This window comes from Mus musculus, chromosome 3 (assembly GCF_000001635.26).
Source record: "Mus musculus strain C57BL/6J chromosome 3, GRCm38.p6 C57BL/6J".
Lineage (NCBI taxonomy): Eukaryota > Metazoa > Chordata > Mammalia > Rodentia > Muridae > Mus > Mus musculus.
The window spans coordinates 30,658,909-30,673,676 of NC_000069.6; the positions used below are offsets into that span (position 1 = coordinate 30,658,909).

The window sequence follows — 14,768 nt, forward strand, 5'->3', positions numbered from 1 at the left end:
CAGAATCATCAACAACAAGCAGGTCTCTCCCATTGTCCCAAGGCATGCTCTCCCTAATGCATAGGAATGGACACACACAGGAATGGTTGTTGTAATTCACTTGTCAAGGTAAGTGTTCTCAGCACACACTCTCCTTTTACTGCAGAATCTTAAGGAACTATACATAGAGAACAACCGACTGGAACAGCTGCCAGCATCCTTGGGGTTAATGCCAAATCTGGAAGTTCTTGACTGTCGGCATAATCTTCTTAAGCAACTCCCAGATGCCATTTGCCGTACTCGAAGTAAGGAACTTCCTAGATCCACAGACCAGGACAATGAGACCCATATTACCTATGAAGGGCTTTCTTGAAAGCCCAGTTTCAGAGTTGGTAGAACTGAGACCTGTACCATCACCCACTCCCAGGCTCACTAGCAACTCTGGGGAAGCCAGGTGTATCTATATTTGTATAGCTAAGAGTCTTGTAAAGGTAGTTTTTATGAATGAAAAAGAGAAGCAAATAGTAGTTAGTAAGAAAATTAGTATACACCCATACTTTAACTACACCTACCGTCAGCAGAAATTGAACACATACAATTTGACAGTATTGGGAGTTGGGGGTCTTGATGTAAAAGTTAATTGAGATCATTAAATCTTTTGAATAAAAGAAAAATTATTGACCCAGAATGATGAAACCAGCAAAGGGGATTTTAGGATTCTATGTTGGACTTGGAAAATGTAGTCACGCTTGATTCCTTAACACTCAAATACTGTTTGACTGAGGCATTCCTTATCGATATCCATTCACCATCTCATTTAAACATCATTTAGAATCAACTGGGTTCTCTTAGGCTGTCAAAGGGCAGACACAGACATTTGATCCATGGTATTAGAAGCTATGGGTTCTGGTACTTCCCTCCTCTCCATCCTCTTACCAATGGATCTCACCTGAGTGAGTTTAGGTGCTGCTATCCTAAGCTGATTCAATTCATTAAAATGAAGATCTTTCCAGATTTGAGAGAGCTGCTGCTGGAAGACAACTTACTCTGCTGCCTCCCAGAGAACCTTGATCACCTGGTAAATCTTAAGGTCCTAACACTGATGAACAACCCCATGGTCGACCCTCCCATATATGTGTGTAACCAAGGCAATGAAGCCATATGGAAACACCTGAAGGAGAACAGAATTAGGAAAATGATGGCCACCACGGTAAGTAGACTCAGCACAGAATCCTTTAAAAATGTATCTTAGGCAATTTTATACATGTATACAATGCATCTTGATAATAAACACCCCTTAACCCCCTACCTCTTCCCTTCATGTTCCTCCCTCTTTATGCTCCCTTTTTTTCTTTCATTCTTCTTTCGCACATTACATCCCAATTGTAGTTTTCCCTCTCTCCACTACTACAAGTCCCTCCCTACTCCCTCCCCTGGTCCATCCAAAAAAAGTCTTCTATTTCCCATTTCCAGGGAGATCCATGCATTCTCCCCTTGAGCCCTCCTTGTGACTTGGCCTCTCAGGGTCTGTGGATTGGAGCGTGATTGTCCTTTACTTAACAGCAGTGTCCACTTGTAAGTGAATACATCCCATGTTTATCTTTCTGGGTCTGGGTTATCTTACTCAGGGTGATTTTTTTTTCTAGTTTCATTTATTTGCAAATTTTAGGATGTCATTGTTTTTTAAAAATGTACCACATTTTTTTTATCCATTCTTCTCTTGAGGAACACCTAGGTTATTTCCAGTTTCTGACTATTATGAAAAAAGCTGCTATGAACGTGGTTGAGGAAATGCCCTTGTGGTTCTTTGAATATGCCCAAGACTCTGGTATAGCTGGGTCTTGAGGTAGGTTGATTGCTGATTTTCTAAAGAACTGCCATATTGATAACCATAGTGGCTGTACAAGTGTGCACTCCCACCAGCAATGGAGGAGTGTTCCTTTCGCTCCACATCCTCACCAGCATGAGCTGTCTCTTGTGTTTTTGATCTTAGCCATTCTGACAGGTATAAGTTGGGATTTCAAAGCGGTTTTGATTTGCATTTCTCTGGCAAAGGATGTTTCTTTATGTGCTTCTCAGCCATTTGAGATTACTCTGTTGAGAATTCTTTATTTAGATCTGTACCATATATTTTAATTGGATTATTTGGGTTGTTGTCACTTCGTTTCTTGAAGTCTTTATATATTTGGATATTAGCCTTCTGTCGGCTGTGGAGTTGGCGATAATCTTTTTCCATTCTGTAGGCTGCCATTTTGTCCCATTGCCAGAGTCCATTGCCTTACAGAAGCTTTTCAGTTTCATGAGGTCCCATTAATTAATTCTTGATCCTAATGCTTTGCCACTGATATTCTGTTTATAAAGTCTCCTGTGCTAATGAGCTCAAGGCTATTTCCCACTTTCTCTTCTATTAGGGTCAGTGTGTCTGGTTCTATGTGGAAGTGTTTGATCCCCTTGGACTTGAGTATTGTGCAGGGCGGTAGATATGGATCAATGTGCATTCTTTTACCCGCAGACATGCTGTTAGACCAGCACGACTGTTAAATATATTCTTTTTTTTTCCAGTGTGTATTTATGGTTTCTTTATTTAAAAAATCAGGTGTCTATGGGTGTGCAGATTTACATCTAGGTCTTCAATCGCTTTGATTGATGAACCTGTCTGTTTTTGGGCAAATACTATATAGTATTTCCATATCATCATTATTTCTATATCTCAGTAGGATAGCTTGAAGTGAGGGATTGTTAAGGGAAGGTGATACTTCTGGAAGTTCTTTTATTGTTCGGGATCGTTTTAGCTATCCTTTTTTGTTGTTGTTATTCTTTTCATATGATGTTGAGTATTGTCCTTTCAAGGTCTGTAGAGAATTGTGTTGGAACTTTGATGGAAATTGCATTGAATCTGTAGATTGCTTTTGGTAGGATGGTCATTTTTATCGCAAAAATCCTACCAATTCATGAGCATGGAAGATCTTTCCATGTTCTAATATTTTCAATTTCTTTCTTCTAAGACTTGAAATTGTTGTCATACAGATCTTTTACTTGCTTGGTTAGGGTTACCCAAGATATTTATATAATTTGTAGATATGGTAAAGAATTCCCTGATTTCTTTCTCAGTTTATTTGTTATTTGTATGTAAAGGGAATACTGATTTTTTTTTTTAGTTAATCTTGTATTCAGCCACATCACTAAATACCTTTAGTGTTTACAGCTGTAGAAGTTCCCTGATAGAATTTTTGAATCCATATGTATACTATCAATATCAATATGTATACTATCATATCATCTACAAATAATGATAATTTGACTTTTTTCTTTCCAATCTGTATCCCTTGATCTTTTTCAGTTTCTTACTGCTCCTGGTAGAGCTTTGTGTATTATATTGAATAGATATGGAGAGAGTGGACTATCTAGTTTTGTTACTGATTTTAGTGGAATTGCTTTGATTTTCTTTCCATTTAATTTGATGTTGTCTATGGGCTTGATGTAAATGGCCTTTATTATATTTAAGTATGTCTCTCATATCCCTAATCTCTCCAAGACTTTCATCACGAAGTGGTCTTGGATTTTGTCAAAGACTTTTTCAGCATCTAATGAGATGATCATGTGGGTTTTTTTTTTCAATTTGCTTATACAGTGGATTGTCTTTATCAATTTATATAACATTCCTGTATCAGTGGGATAAACTCTACTTGATCATAATGCATGATTCTCTTGATGTGTTCGTGGATTCGGTTTCCAAGTATTTTATTGAGAATTTTCACATCTATGTCCATGGGGTAAATTGGTCTGTAATTCTCTTTCTTTCTAGAATCTTTGTGTGGTTTGATTATCAGGGTAACTGTGGTCTCATAAAATGAATTTGGCAATCTTCCTTCTGTTTCTATTTTATAGATTACCTTGATGAGTTTTGGTATTGGCACTTCTTTGAAAGTTTGGTAGAATTCTGCACTAAAACTGCCTGTCCCTGAGCTGTTTTTCAGTTGGGAGACTTTTAATGACTACTTCTATTTCCCTAAGGGTTATAGGACTGTTTAAATTGTTTATCTGATCTTGATTTAACTTTGTTAAGTGGTATCTATCAAGAAAATTATCCATTCTTTTATATTTTCCAATTTTGTGGAGCACAGGTTTTAAAAGTATGGCCTAATGATTCTTTGGATTCCCTTGGAGTCTGTTATGTCTCCCTCCCACTCCCCACCCCCACACACTTTTGTTTCTGATTTTGTTAATTTAAATATTTTTCTCTTGTTTTTTTAGTTTGCATAAAGGTTTGTCTATCTTGTTGGTTTTCTCAAAGAACCAACACTTTATTTCATTGATTTTTTTGTATTGTTCTCTTTGTTTCTATTTTATTGATTTCAGTCCCCAGTTTGGTCATTTCCTGCCTTCTACTCCTCTTGGATAAGCTTTCTTCTTTTTGTTCTAGAGCTTTCGGGTGTGCTGTTAAGTTGTTAGTATGAGATCTCTCCAGTTTCTTTTCTTTTTTCCTCTCCAGTTTTGTTTTGTTTTTTTGTTTGTTTTTTGTTTTTTTTTTGTTTTTTAATGAAGGCATTTAGCACTATGAACTTTCCCCTTAGCACTGCTTTCATTGTGTCCCATAAGTTTGGGTGTGTTGTATTTTCATTTTCATTTAATTCTAGGAAGTCTTTAATTTTTTTCTTTTATTTCTGCCTTGACACAGTAGGCATTCAGTAAAGAGTTGTTCAGTTTCCATGAGTCTGTAGGCTTTCTGTTACTTCTGTTGTTGTTGAGATCCAGTTTTAATCTGCAGGGGTCTGATAGAGTGATAGGAGTCATTTCCGTGTTGTTGTATCTGTTGAGACTTGCCTTGTGATTGAGTATGTGATCAGTTTTGGAGAAAGTTCCATGAGGTGCTGAGAAAAAGATGCATTATTTTGTGTTTGAGTAAAATGTTTTGTAGATCTGCCATGTCCATTTGGTTTATAACATCTGTTAGCTCCAGCATTTCTCTGGTTAGTTTGTAGATCTGCTATGTCCATTTGGTTTATGACATCTGTTAGCTCTAGCATTTCTCTGGTTAATTTTTGTGTGGATGACTTGTCCATTAGTGAGAGTTGGTATTGAAGTCTCCCACTATCAATATTTGAGGGTCAATTTGTAATTCAAGTTTAATAGTATTTCCTTTACAAACATGGATGCCCTTGTGTTTGGGGCATAGGTGTTAAGAATGGAAAATATCAACTTAGTGGATTTTTAAAATTATTTATTTTATGAATGGAGTACACTTTAGCTATGTTTAGACACACTAGAAGAGGGTATTGGATCCCATTACAGATGTTTGTGAGTCACCATGTAGTTGCTGGGAATTGAACTCAGGACCTCTGGAAGAGCAGTTAGTGCTCTTAACCACTGAACCATCTCTCCATCCCCTGCCCCCCCCCCTTTTTTTTAATCAGGAGTATGATTTTCTTTCCCTTGAAGTCTATTCTGTGAGATATTAGAATGGCTCCACCAGCTTGTTTTTAGGGTCTATTTGCTTTGGAAAATCTTTTTCCAACCCCAACTCTTGAGATAATGTCTATCTTTGATGTTGTGTTGTGGTTCTTGTATTCAGAAGAAGGATGGGTCCTGTTTTCCCATCCATTCTGTTAGTCTGTGCCTTTTTATTGGAGAATTGAGTCCATTGATACAGACAGATATCAATGACAAATGATAATTCCTTTAGTGATGGTAGTGTGTGTGTGTGTGTGTGTGTGTGTGTGTGTGTGTGTACAAACACATGTCTAGATTTTCCATCTCCAGAATTCCCTGTTTCTTTATTGCTTCTACTTTCATTTCCAGTTCTTGAACAATTTTGTTCATTTCCTTCAACTGTTTGATGTTTTTTTCTTGGCTTTCTTTAAGGTATTTATTCATTTTTTCCTCCTTAAGGACCTCTTTCATCTTCATAAAGTTGATTTTAAGGTTGTTTTCTTTTGTTTCAGCTGTCTTAGAATACTAAGAACTTGCTGTAGCAGGATAACTGAGCTCTGGTAGTGACATATTGCTTTGGCTATTGTTGATTATGTTTTTAAACTGGCATCTAGGCATCTGAGTTTGGGGCAATTATAGGTCTAGGTGCTGATTTCTGAGTTTGTCTTTGTTGGATGGATGCTTTTCTCTTTATTTCTGTTTCCTCTCTGGTCTTCTGGCCAGCATGACTACAGCTCTGGTAGAGAGCTTGTCCTCTAGACCATCAGGGTGCCTCTGCTGATTTTCTAGAACCCAGCTCGACCTCTGGTGGGCAGGGAGCTTTAGCTAGAGTTGTGGGCCAGGATGTGGTAAAGAGGAGCAGGGACTATCTGGGGATAGGCTGGGCATGCTCTGAGAGAATGTCGGTGGTCTGCATGCAGGGGCTTACCTGCAGTTCTGGATGCTGGCATGAGGAAGACACTGATGCCTGGGTAACCTACCAAAAGTCACACCCTTGCATAAAATTGACTCTCCTCTAGAAGCCATTAACTGTGGTAGCTCCTCTTCTAAGGGTGGGGCCTATCCACCCCTGTCTGTCCATGCTGGATCACTGACTGGCCCTGAGTGACCAAAACCCATCCATCTGCCTTTTGGAAAAGGGGGTGTCACTCTCTTAAAATTGCTTCCTATGGATTTTGGGACATTGGGTTTTTTTCCCCTGGCCCCCCAACTTGACATACTGGTCAGTCTTAAAAAAGCTAGCTGTAACATTTGTGGTCTGCATGCTGAGAAAGTTCAGTGCCTAACTGAAGTTCTGACTGGAACAGGCTGTGATGTTGGATGATTTAGCTAGCCATTTAGAAATTGTCTTACATGCAGATTTTTAAGGAAACAACACTAAGGAAGGATGTCAATGACTCAAGCAGTATGCTGAAATAAATAGTCTTAGCATCTCAGCATCCCTAAGGGTGAATCTTGTCAGGGCTGTTTTGACTTCACTGGTCTCTATAAACATATAACTCTCACAGGTAATAAACATTTCTGCAATAACATATGTATGGGATGTATAATGTGCATGATCCAGTTAAAGATGGTTCTCTGTTTTCTGTCCAAGCAGGTAAGGCACCTATCTTTCTTTTATAAGTCAGTTTGGACTGTATAGCAAACTAACTTAATTTTCCAACTACACCATTTGAAAGAATGATATGATAAGTCCTGAGGATTCTGTACCCAACAAGATTTGTTAGCTATGCATAACTAAAATTCTGGCTGGAGACATTTTCATGTCTTAGCCAGTCTCAGAACTGTTCCCATGTAGGGAGATGAGCAATTTATGTTACCTGTTTTGTTCTCCTTGGCTTCTTCCTTTATGGGTGCAGCCTAGATCTTGGGAGGGGGGTTCCCCCTGTCGAATCATATTTTTATCAATTTGGTAGGAATAATATTTTTCTTCTCCTGTTAAAATAAGAGCATATTTCCTTCCCCAGTGCAACATATTTCCAGTATATATATTCAATCCTTTCTAAAAATCCAGTGTTTTTCAGCAGTTCTTTATCTGTTTCTTATTTGAAGTTCTAAATATTTAAGTCAATAAGGTTCTATTTAATATATTTCTTGGAGATCCTATATCCCCTTTTATGTTCTAAGAGCATTTCCTTTAAAATTAGATCTCTGTAGCAGTAAATTTTAAAAGCTGCTCTACGCTCCTAGTAGGTGCATGTGGCTCTGCGCCTGCCCAAGAGCTCTGGATTCACAAGTGAAAGACACACATGCACAGCGTTATTTTTAATAAGTCTTACTAGCTCAATGGCTGGGCCACTTGCAAATGTCCCTGGCGGCTAGCACACACTCCCCTCCGGTATTCCTGAGTTAACATTTTCTAAATCTATATTCTATCTTTACTGCCCTGTTTCCTTCTGGGCAGACCTTCCATGGGGCCGCTTTCCCTTTGCACCTACGTTCTGGCCGTCTCACCCTCCTGCTCCTTCATGGCATGGTCTGTCCTATGCTCCTCTCATGGTGAATCCCTTCTCCTCCTTCCTTGTGTTTCTTTCCTGGGAATCCTAAAAGTACTGCCTTTTTCATTCTGTCCAACCATTAGCTGCTGGTTCTTTATTGACCCATCAAAAAACTAACTGTGGTAGGGACCTGCAGAGGATGTGGGAATTTCCGTGTAAGCACAAATCAGACCCCTAACATTTCAAACCTTTTGTCCAATAAAAAAGGTTGTTTTATCTCAGACATAAATTGAACACAACCATAACAATTATGTAAATTATTAAGTATGATATATAATTAACACCTGGTCTATCATATTTGTCAACTTAGATAAAGCACTCTATAATCTACCCTGACTTAAAGAGTTTTACTGATTTCTATATCTGAATTATTCTATATCTGCATTCAACTAGCATTACCATCTGAAAACCATCTTTCCAAATCTATATAATCTTCCTCAATGAATGTTAAACAACTTAAATTTGATTATGAGACTATAACTAGTCTTCAACCCCAACAGAAATCCGAAAATGAATTCAACATTACCTGAATATATAGGAAGCACAAAAACATAGTTTCCAGAACTTAAAAAAAATTGCAGAGACAGCTGACTACCTGGACAGTTCCCTATTCCTCAAAGTATCAGAGCATCTGTCTTCAGTCTTCTGGCCCAGAACCATCTGACAGACCTTAAGTGAAGCAGGAACTATGAAGGACTAGCTTACTCTGTTTTGGCAGAGCCAAGCTGTTGACTATCCCACATCCCACATTGTATGTCCTTTCTTAGACAGTATTTTTTGTCTGTAGATGAATTAGGGCAATTTTTGTCCAGGGGCTACCTTGCCACAACTGGAGCAACTCCATAAGGAGCTTTGATGCTCAATTTCTTCTCTGAACCATAAAGTGGGTACTATCAGGAGCAGACATGTCTCTAGTCAAATGATCTTTAATAATAATAAATTAATATTATTTATTTAATATTAAATGCCATATTCTGTGGATTTCTGGTATTTTTTAAGACTATTTATTTCATAAAATATATCTGAACTGTTAAACCTTGACTACTCTTAGTGATTTCTATTTGAATAATATTAAAAAACACTTCATTATAATTAAATCAGAATCTAAAATAACCATGAGTTTCCTATCTGTCCCTTAACTTGTGTTATTTAATCATCCTAAACAGTTTGTAATAGCAGCTATAGAAGGACTGGGAGAAGGCCTTGTGTTCTTAAATGAGTTGCAGAGGCACAATGCCTATCTAAGAGTAACAATATTAATTTCCAATTTTGTATCAATATACAAGATTTATATCAATGAAAACCTTAAATCTATATCAATATATAGATTCTGTACCAATGTAAGAAATTTTAACTTTAATTTGCATCAATTATAAAGATTTCTACCAATGTAAGATTGTGGCTATATAATGGTTTGCTTAAGAATAAATTTAGTAATCCATTCCACCTATCACCTTTTTGTTCAATATTATGACTAGTCCTAAATTATCCATTAAAATGACAACCTATCTATAATTTATAAAATAACCATAACCAGACACCCAAACCCAAGGGATTGGGATGACGACTCTCCCCCACTTCTTCCTGCTGAATAGGGGCAGCAACAAAAATTTAAAAGGGTGGGGAGGAGTAGGCAAATTAGAAAATCTGGTTAGCCTTAAGAAAGCTAGCTTTAGCATCTATTATCCAGTCTTTGTATGCTTAGAAGGATCAGGGATTGACTGAAGTTCTGATTGGATCTATCTAAAAGCCTGTATGAACTTAGTTCATTGGGAATCAGCAACAATTCCTGAAGCTGTTCTGGAAGCAAGCCTCTAGACGGTGTCTGAAAGCAGGGGGCTGGAACAGCAGGTCATTTCAGTATCTCCCACAGATGAATCTTGTCAGAGCTGCAAATTCTGCAATATATGAATCTTACAACCAAAGTTTTAGCACTATTAAGATATACGTATGGATTGTGAAAGATCAGTTAAGGATGAATTTTTGTTTCTTCTTTAAGCAGGTAAAAGACAACTATCCTTTTTTTGAGTTAAGTTGATCAATAACTAATTGTAATAAACCTTCATTCATGCCATGTGAAGGATGGCACAATGAATCTTAAGGATTCCACAACCAACAAGATTATTGTCTAATTTTTAACTGAAGTTTTGGCTAGAGACATATTTATGTCTAAGTCAGTTATAGGGCTGTTCCTATGTCAAGAAATCAGCAAATCAAGTTACCTGTCCTGTTTGATTGTCTCAAATTTTTCTTTCCTGTTGCCAAAATCTTCAGGGGGGTCTTCCCTGGTCATATCTGATCCATACCATTCTGGAAGGGGTCCAAAGCCTTTTCTACTTCCTGTCAACACAAATACAGAGCCTGTCTCCCAAAATAACATGTCCTTCTTCCAGTAACCAGAAGTCATTAAAGGAATAGATTGAATTAACTTAATAGCTTGATCTCTCTCCCAGAGAAATTTTAATATAACCACATGCATTTTGATAATTAAAATAATTCAAAGTAACTAAAACAATCTAAATAAATATTTTTCCATTTTTATTAGGTATTTAGCTCATTTACATTTCCAATGCTAAACCAAAAGTCCCCCATACCCACCCACCCCCACTCCCCTACCCACCCACTCCCCCTTTTTGGCCCTGGCGTTCCCCTGTACTGGGGCATATAAAGTTTGCAAGTCCAATGGGCCTCTCTTTGCAGTGATGGCCGACTAGGCCATCTTTTGATACATATGCAGCTAGAGACAAGAGCTCCGGGGTACTGCTTAGTTCATATTGTTGTTCCACCTATAGGGTTGCAGTTCCCTTTAGTTCCTTGGGTGCTTTCTCTAGTTCCTCCATTGGGGGCCCTGTGGTCCATTCAATAGCTGAATGTGAGCATCCACTTCTGTGTTTGCTAGGCCCTGGCATAGTCTCACAAGAGACAGCTATATCTGGGTCCTTTCAGCAAAATCTTGCTAGTGTATGCAATGGTGTCAGCGTTTGGAAGTTGATCATGGGATGGATCTCTGGATATGGCAATCACTAGATGGTCCATCCTTTCGTCACACTTCCAAATTTTGTCTCTGTAACTCCTTCCATGGGTGTTTTGTTTCCTATTCTAAGAAGGGGCAAAGTGTCCACACTTTGGTCTTCGTTCTCTTGAGTTTAATGTGTTTAGCAAATTATATCTTATATCTTGGGTGTCCTAAGTTTCTGGGCTAATATCCACTTATCAGTGAGTACATATTGTGAGAGTTCCTTTGTTATTGGGTTACCTCACTCAGGATGATGGCCTCCAGGTCCATCCATTTGGCTAGGAATTTCATAAATTCATTCTTTTTAATAGCTGAGTAGTACTCCATTGTGTAAATGTCCTCTGTTGAGGGGCATCTGGGTTCTTTCCAGCTTCTGGCTATTATAAATAAGGCTGCTACGAACATAGTGGAGCATGTGTCCTTCTTACCGGTTGGGCCATCTTCTGGATATATGTCCAGAAGAGGTATTGCTGGATCTTCCGGTAGTACTATGTCCAATTTTCTGAGGAACCACCAGACTGATTTCCAGAGTGGTTGTACAAGCTTGCAATCCCACCAACAATGGAGGAGTGTTCCTCTTTCTCCACATCCTCACCAGCATCTACTGTCACCTGAATTTTTCATCTTAGCCATTCTGACTGGTGTGAGGTGGAATCTCAGGATTGTTTTGATTTGCATTTCCCTGATGATTAAGGATGTTGAACCTAAATAAATATTATTATCTGTTGAGACAGTGCTTCCCCACCATCTCCTGCCCCAACCTACATGAGATCAAGGCCTAAGTTATTTATTCATCTGTATACTTAAATTCTCTGTTCTATGGAAGTTAGTATGGGAATATATATGTCCCCTTTCTCTTTAAATAACTTGAATTAACATAAGCTTCTATTATATGTCTGATAAGGTTTTCCACTTATCCCCTGGTCTTTGACCTATATCTTAAGATCAAAAGCCTCAGTTATGTATTCATCTATGTATACTTAAATCCTCTCTTCTGTATACTGTATAGGCCTATTCTTAGGCTTCTAATCCAGGCTAAACTATCCTAGAATTCCTGTGTAGACCACATTCAAAGAATTTGAATATTTCCCCCAGCACAGACCTTTTTAACTTTTCTTTAAAGCATATTTTTTCATTTTTTCTATTCTATCTCCGTGCCTTTGATTCCTACATTTGAGATCAAAGGCCTGTATTTCTTTATTCCATGTATACTTAAAACTACTTAAACAATTACCATTATACTCCCTCCTATCCTTAAAAACAATCAAGTCAAATTTTATTCATCTCTATTCTTTATTTACCTGGTTGTTAGTAGCAGGCAACTTCTATCATCTGGCTCTCTCTCTGCCTCTGAGAAGCCTGTCTCTTTGCACAGCAGAGGCTCCCAGCATCTCTAAGCCCAAATTCTTTATATTAGTTCCAAATGCCATGTGGCTAGGGCAAAATCTGTAGCCTGCTAAGAAGCCAGTTCTCCTTAACTCCTAATTTTACATCAAGGTATGTTGTGTATTCCATCCAAGAATCTCTAAATAATTTTTGATAGTAAGTTCTTGCCTACACGTTGCATGCCTTCTGTTGTGGTAAATATTTAAAACATCTCTGTGTGTGTTCCTGGTGTGTGCACACATGGCTCTACACCTGTCCAAGAACTCAGGATTCACAAATAAGAGACATACACACAACCTTTATATTTAATAGCCTTAACTAGCTCAATGGCTGGGCAATTCAAAACCTCCCACCAGCTATCACACATTCTCCTCTGATATTTCTAAATTAATACTTGCTAAATCTATATTTTATCTCTACTACCACAGACCCAGTTGGTGGTGATGGGGCAGTCCTGGGGCCACTTCCCCGGATTCTTACATATCTGTGGGCTCTTAAGTCTGATCTCTCTGCTTTCCTACCATGGTGATTCTCCTTCTCTCCTCTGTGTTTCTTTCCTGGGAATCCTAAAAGTCCCACCTCTATCCCTCTGCCCAGCCATTTGGCCACTGGCTCTTTATTGACCCATCAAAAAAATCAACTATTGTGATTGAAATTAATTCTGAATCATCCTGAATGTTTTCAGCCATTTCTATATCCAAAACATCTCTTTCTGCATATTGAGTGTCAGTACTTTATTAAAAGATTCTGAAAAATAGGCATATTACATATAGGATGTTGGATATTTGAACTCAGGTTCTCATGCTTGCACAGAAAATACTACTATCTACTGCATGCCCCAACCCTTCAATATGTTTTAGAGGAGTAAGCCACAGCTAGACCATAGCAATCTAACACCAAGTTGGGGTCTATCTTGTTTTCAGATTCAGGCATGGTGGCGTGGAATCATGGTCCGGAAAGGATATGGATCTTATGAAGAGCTACTAAAAGCCCGAAAAAAAGGAAAATCCCCTCCAAAGGACAAGAAAGGGAAAAAGGCTGCAAAGGGGAAGCCTGAAAAAGGGAATAAAAAGTAATTATGTAAATGAATTAATGAAAATAAAGATTGCTAACAGAGCAGGAAGGCACCCTGTCTAGGGGCCATAAAACAACCACATGAAAATTAACCATGAAATTAAGGCTGTTTGTAATAATAAAAGAGTCTTATTTTACTGAAATGTTTGTGGGAAGAATGATATGACACCTGGGAACTGCTTCAAAATAGCATGCCAAAGGGGCTAGGAGACATGGGTTCAAATGAAGCAAGACAGGACAGATGTAAACTGACAACCACAGAAGTAGGTGGCCAGCATGTGGGGGTCCCTGCATTCTTTTGTCTCTTTAAAAACATTTGGGGAAAGTCCTGGTTATGCAAGCAGGTCCATGGAAATATACTAATATGTCACCTTGCACCTGTGCTGACATCTTACACAATGTCAGTATGAAAATAAAACCAGAGAGCTGACATTGGTTCAATATACATCACTTACCCAGATTCCATCAGGTGTGTGTGCACATGTGTACGTGTGTGTATGCATCATGTAGTTCAATGCAATTGTATTACACATAGCTTTCTACAAACACCACTGCAGTCAAGACATAGGCTGCTCTTCATAAATCACCATTGTGACATTCTTTTGTAGTTTTTTTGTAGGTACCTACTATGTACCAAATCCTTACTTACCCTCCATTTCCTGCTAGGCAGCAGCTCTGGCTGTAGACAGGGTGGCCTGAGAGGAGATAAGGAGTTGGCAAGGGAGGAACGAGTCAGGGAAATCTTGCAGGTTTGACTGACTAGCAATTGGGTTACATTTTTATTTCTACATGTTTCACAGAACAAGACAAACTAATGATTATCCAAGAAGTACAGATTATATCATTTTGTCTCTGGACATATGTTTAATTTTTCATTGCATGTTAAGGGTTTCAAGTTCAGTAATAATTAGAAAGTACAAATAGAACATATTTTATTTTTATTATCAGCCCTGAAACTCCAAAGAATCTAAAGAATGGCTCCACCAAAGCAAACACATTAATTATATGACAGCCTGATTTTAGGCTGGAAGTATTTGCAGTTTTAAGTAAAGCACTCCAGACAAATAGAAAATATCTGAACCAGCTTTTTATGAATAGCAAATACTATATTGTTTCATCTTCACTATAAAATGGGAAAAGCTTATTTTAGTCGATCTATCTTATTTATGGAGTTCTAGTCTTCCAGGGGTGTACCCTGTACAATCCCATATCTTTAAATTACATTTTCGGAGAGCTCTACGCATATTATAAAAAGAGGTCTTGAATCTTGAATATGGTACTAATCATTCTTGCCAGTCAGGGTTTGTCAGTTATCTTTGTTTATATTTTCAGAGAACTCTGAGTATATTGTAAAAAGAGGCCTTGAATCTATTACCAATTCTCCT

General features: G+C 38.1%; 1 protein-coding gene across 3 annotated transcripts in view; it reads left to right on the forward strand.

The window, feature by feature from the left end:
* Positions 1-13,526, forward strand: part of Lrriq4 (leucine-rich repeats and IQ motif containing 4) — a 27,948-nt gene extending 14,422 nt beyond the window's left edge. For all 3 annotated transcript variants that reach the window (NM_026668.3, XM_011249709.3, NM_001290510.2), the window contains 3 exons: positions 146-284; positions 993-1,189; positions 13,233-13,526. In NM_026668.3, coding sequence (NP_080944.2) covers positions 146-284; positions 993-1,189; positions 13,233-13,385 — 489 coding nt within the window. In that variant the 3' untranslated portion in view covers positions 13,386-13,526. The remainder of the gene's footprint in view (positions 1-145; positions 285-992; positions 1,190-13,232) is intronic.
* Positions 13,527-14,768: the final 1,242 nt, after the last annotated feature.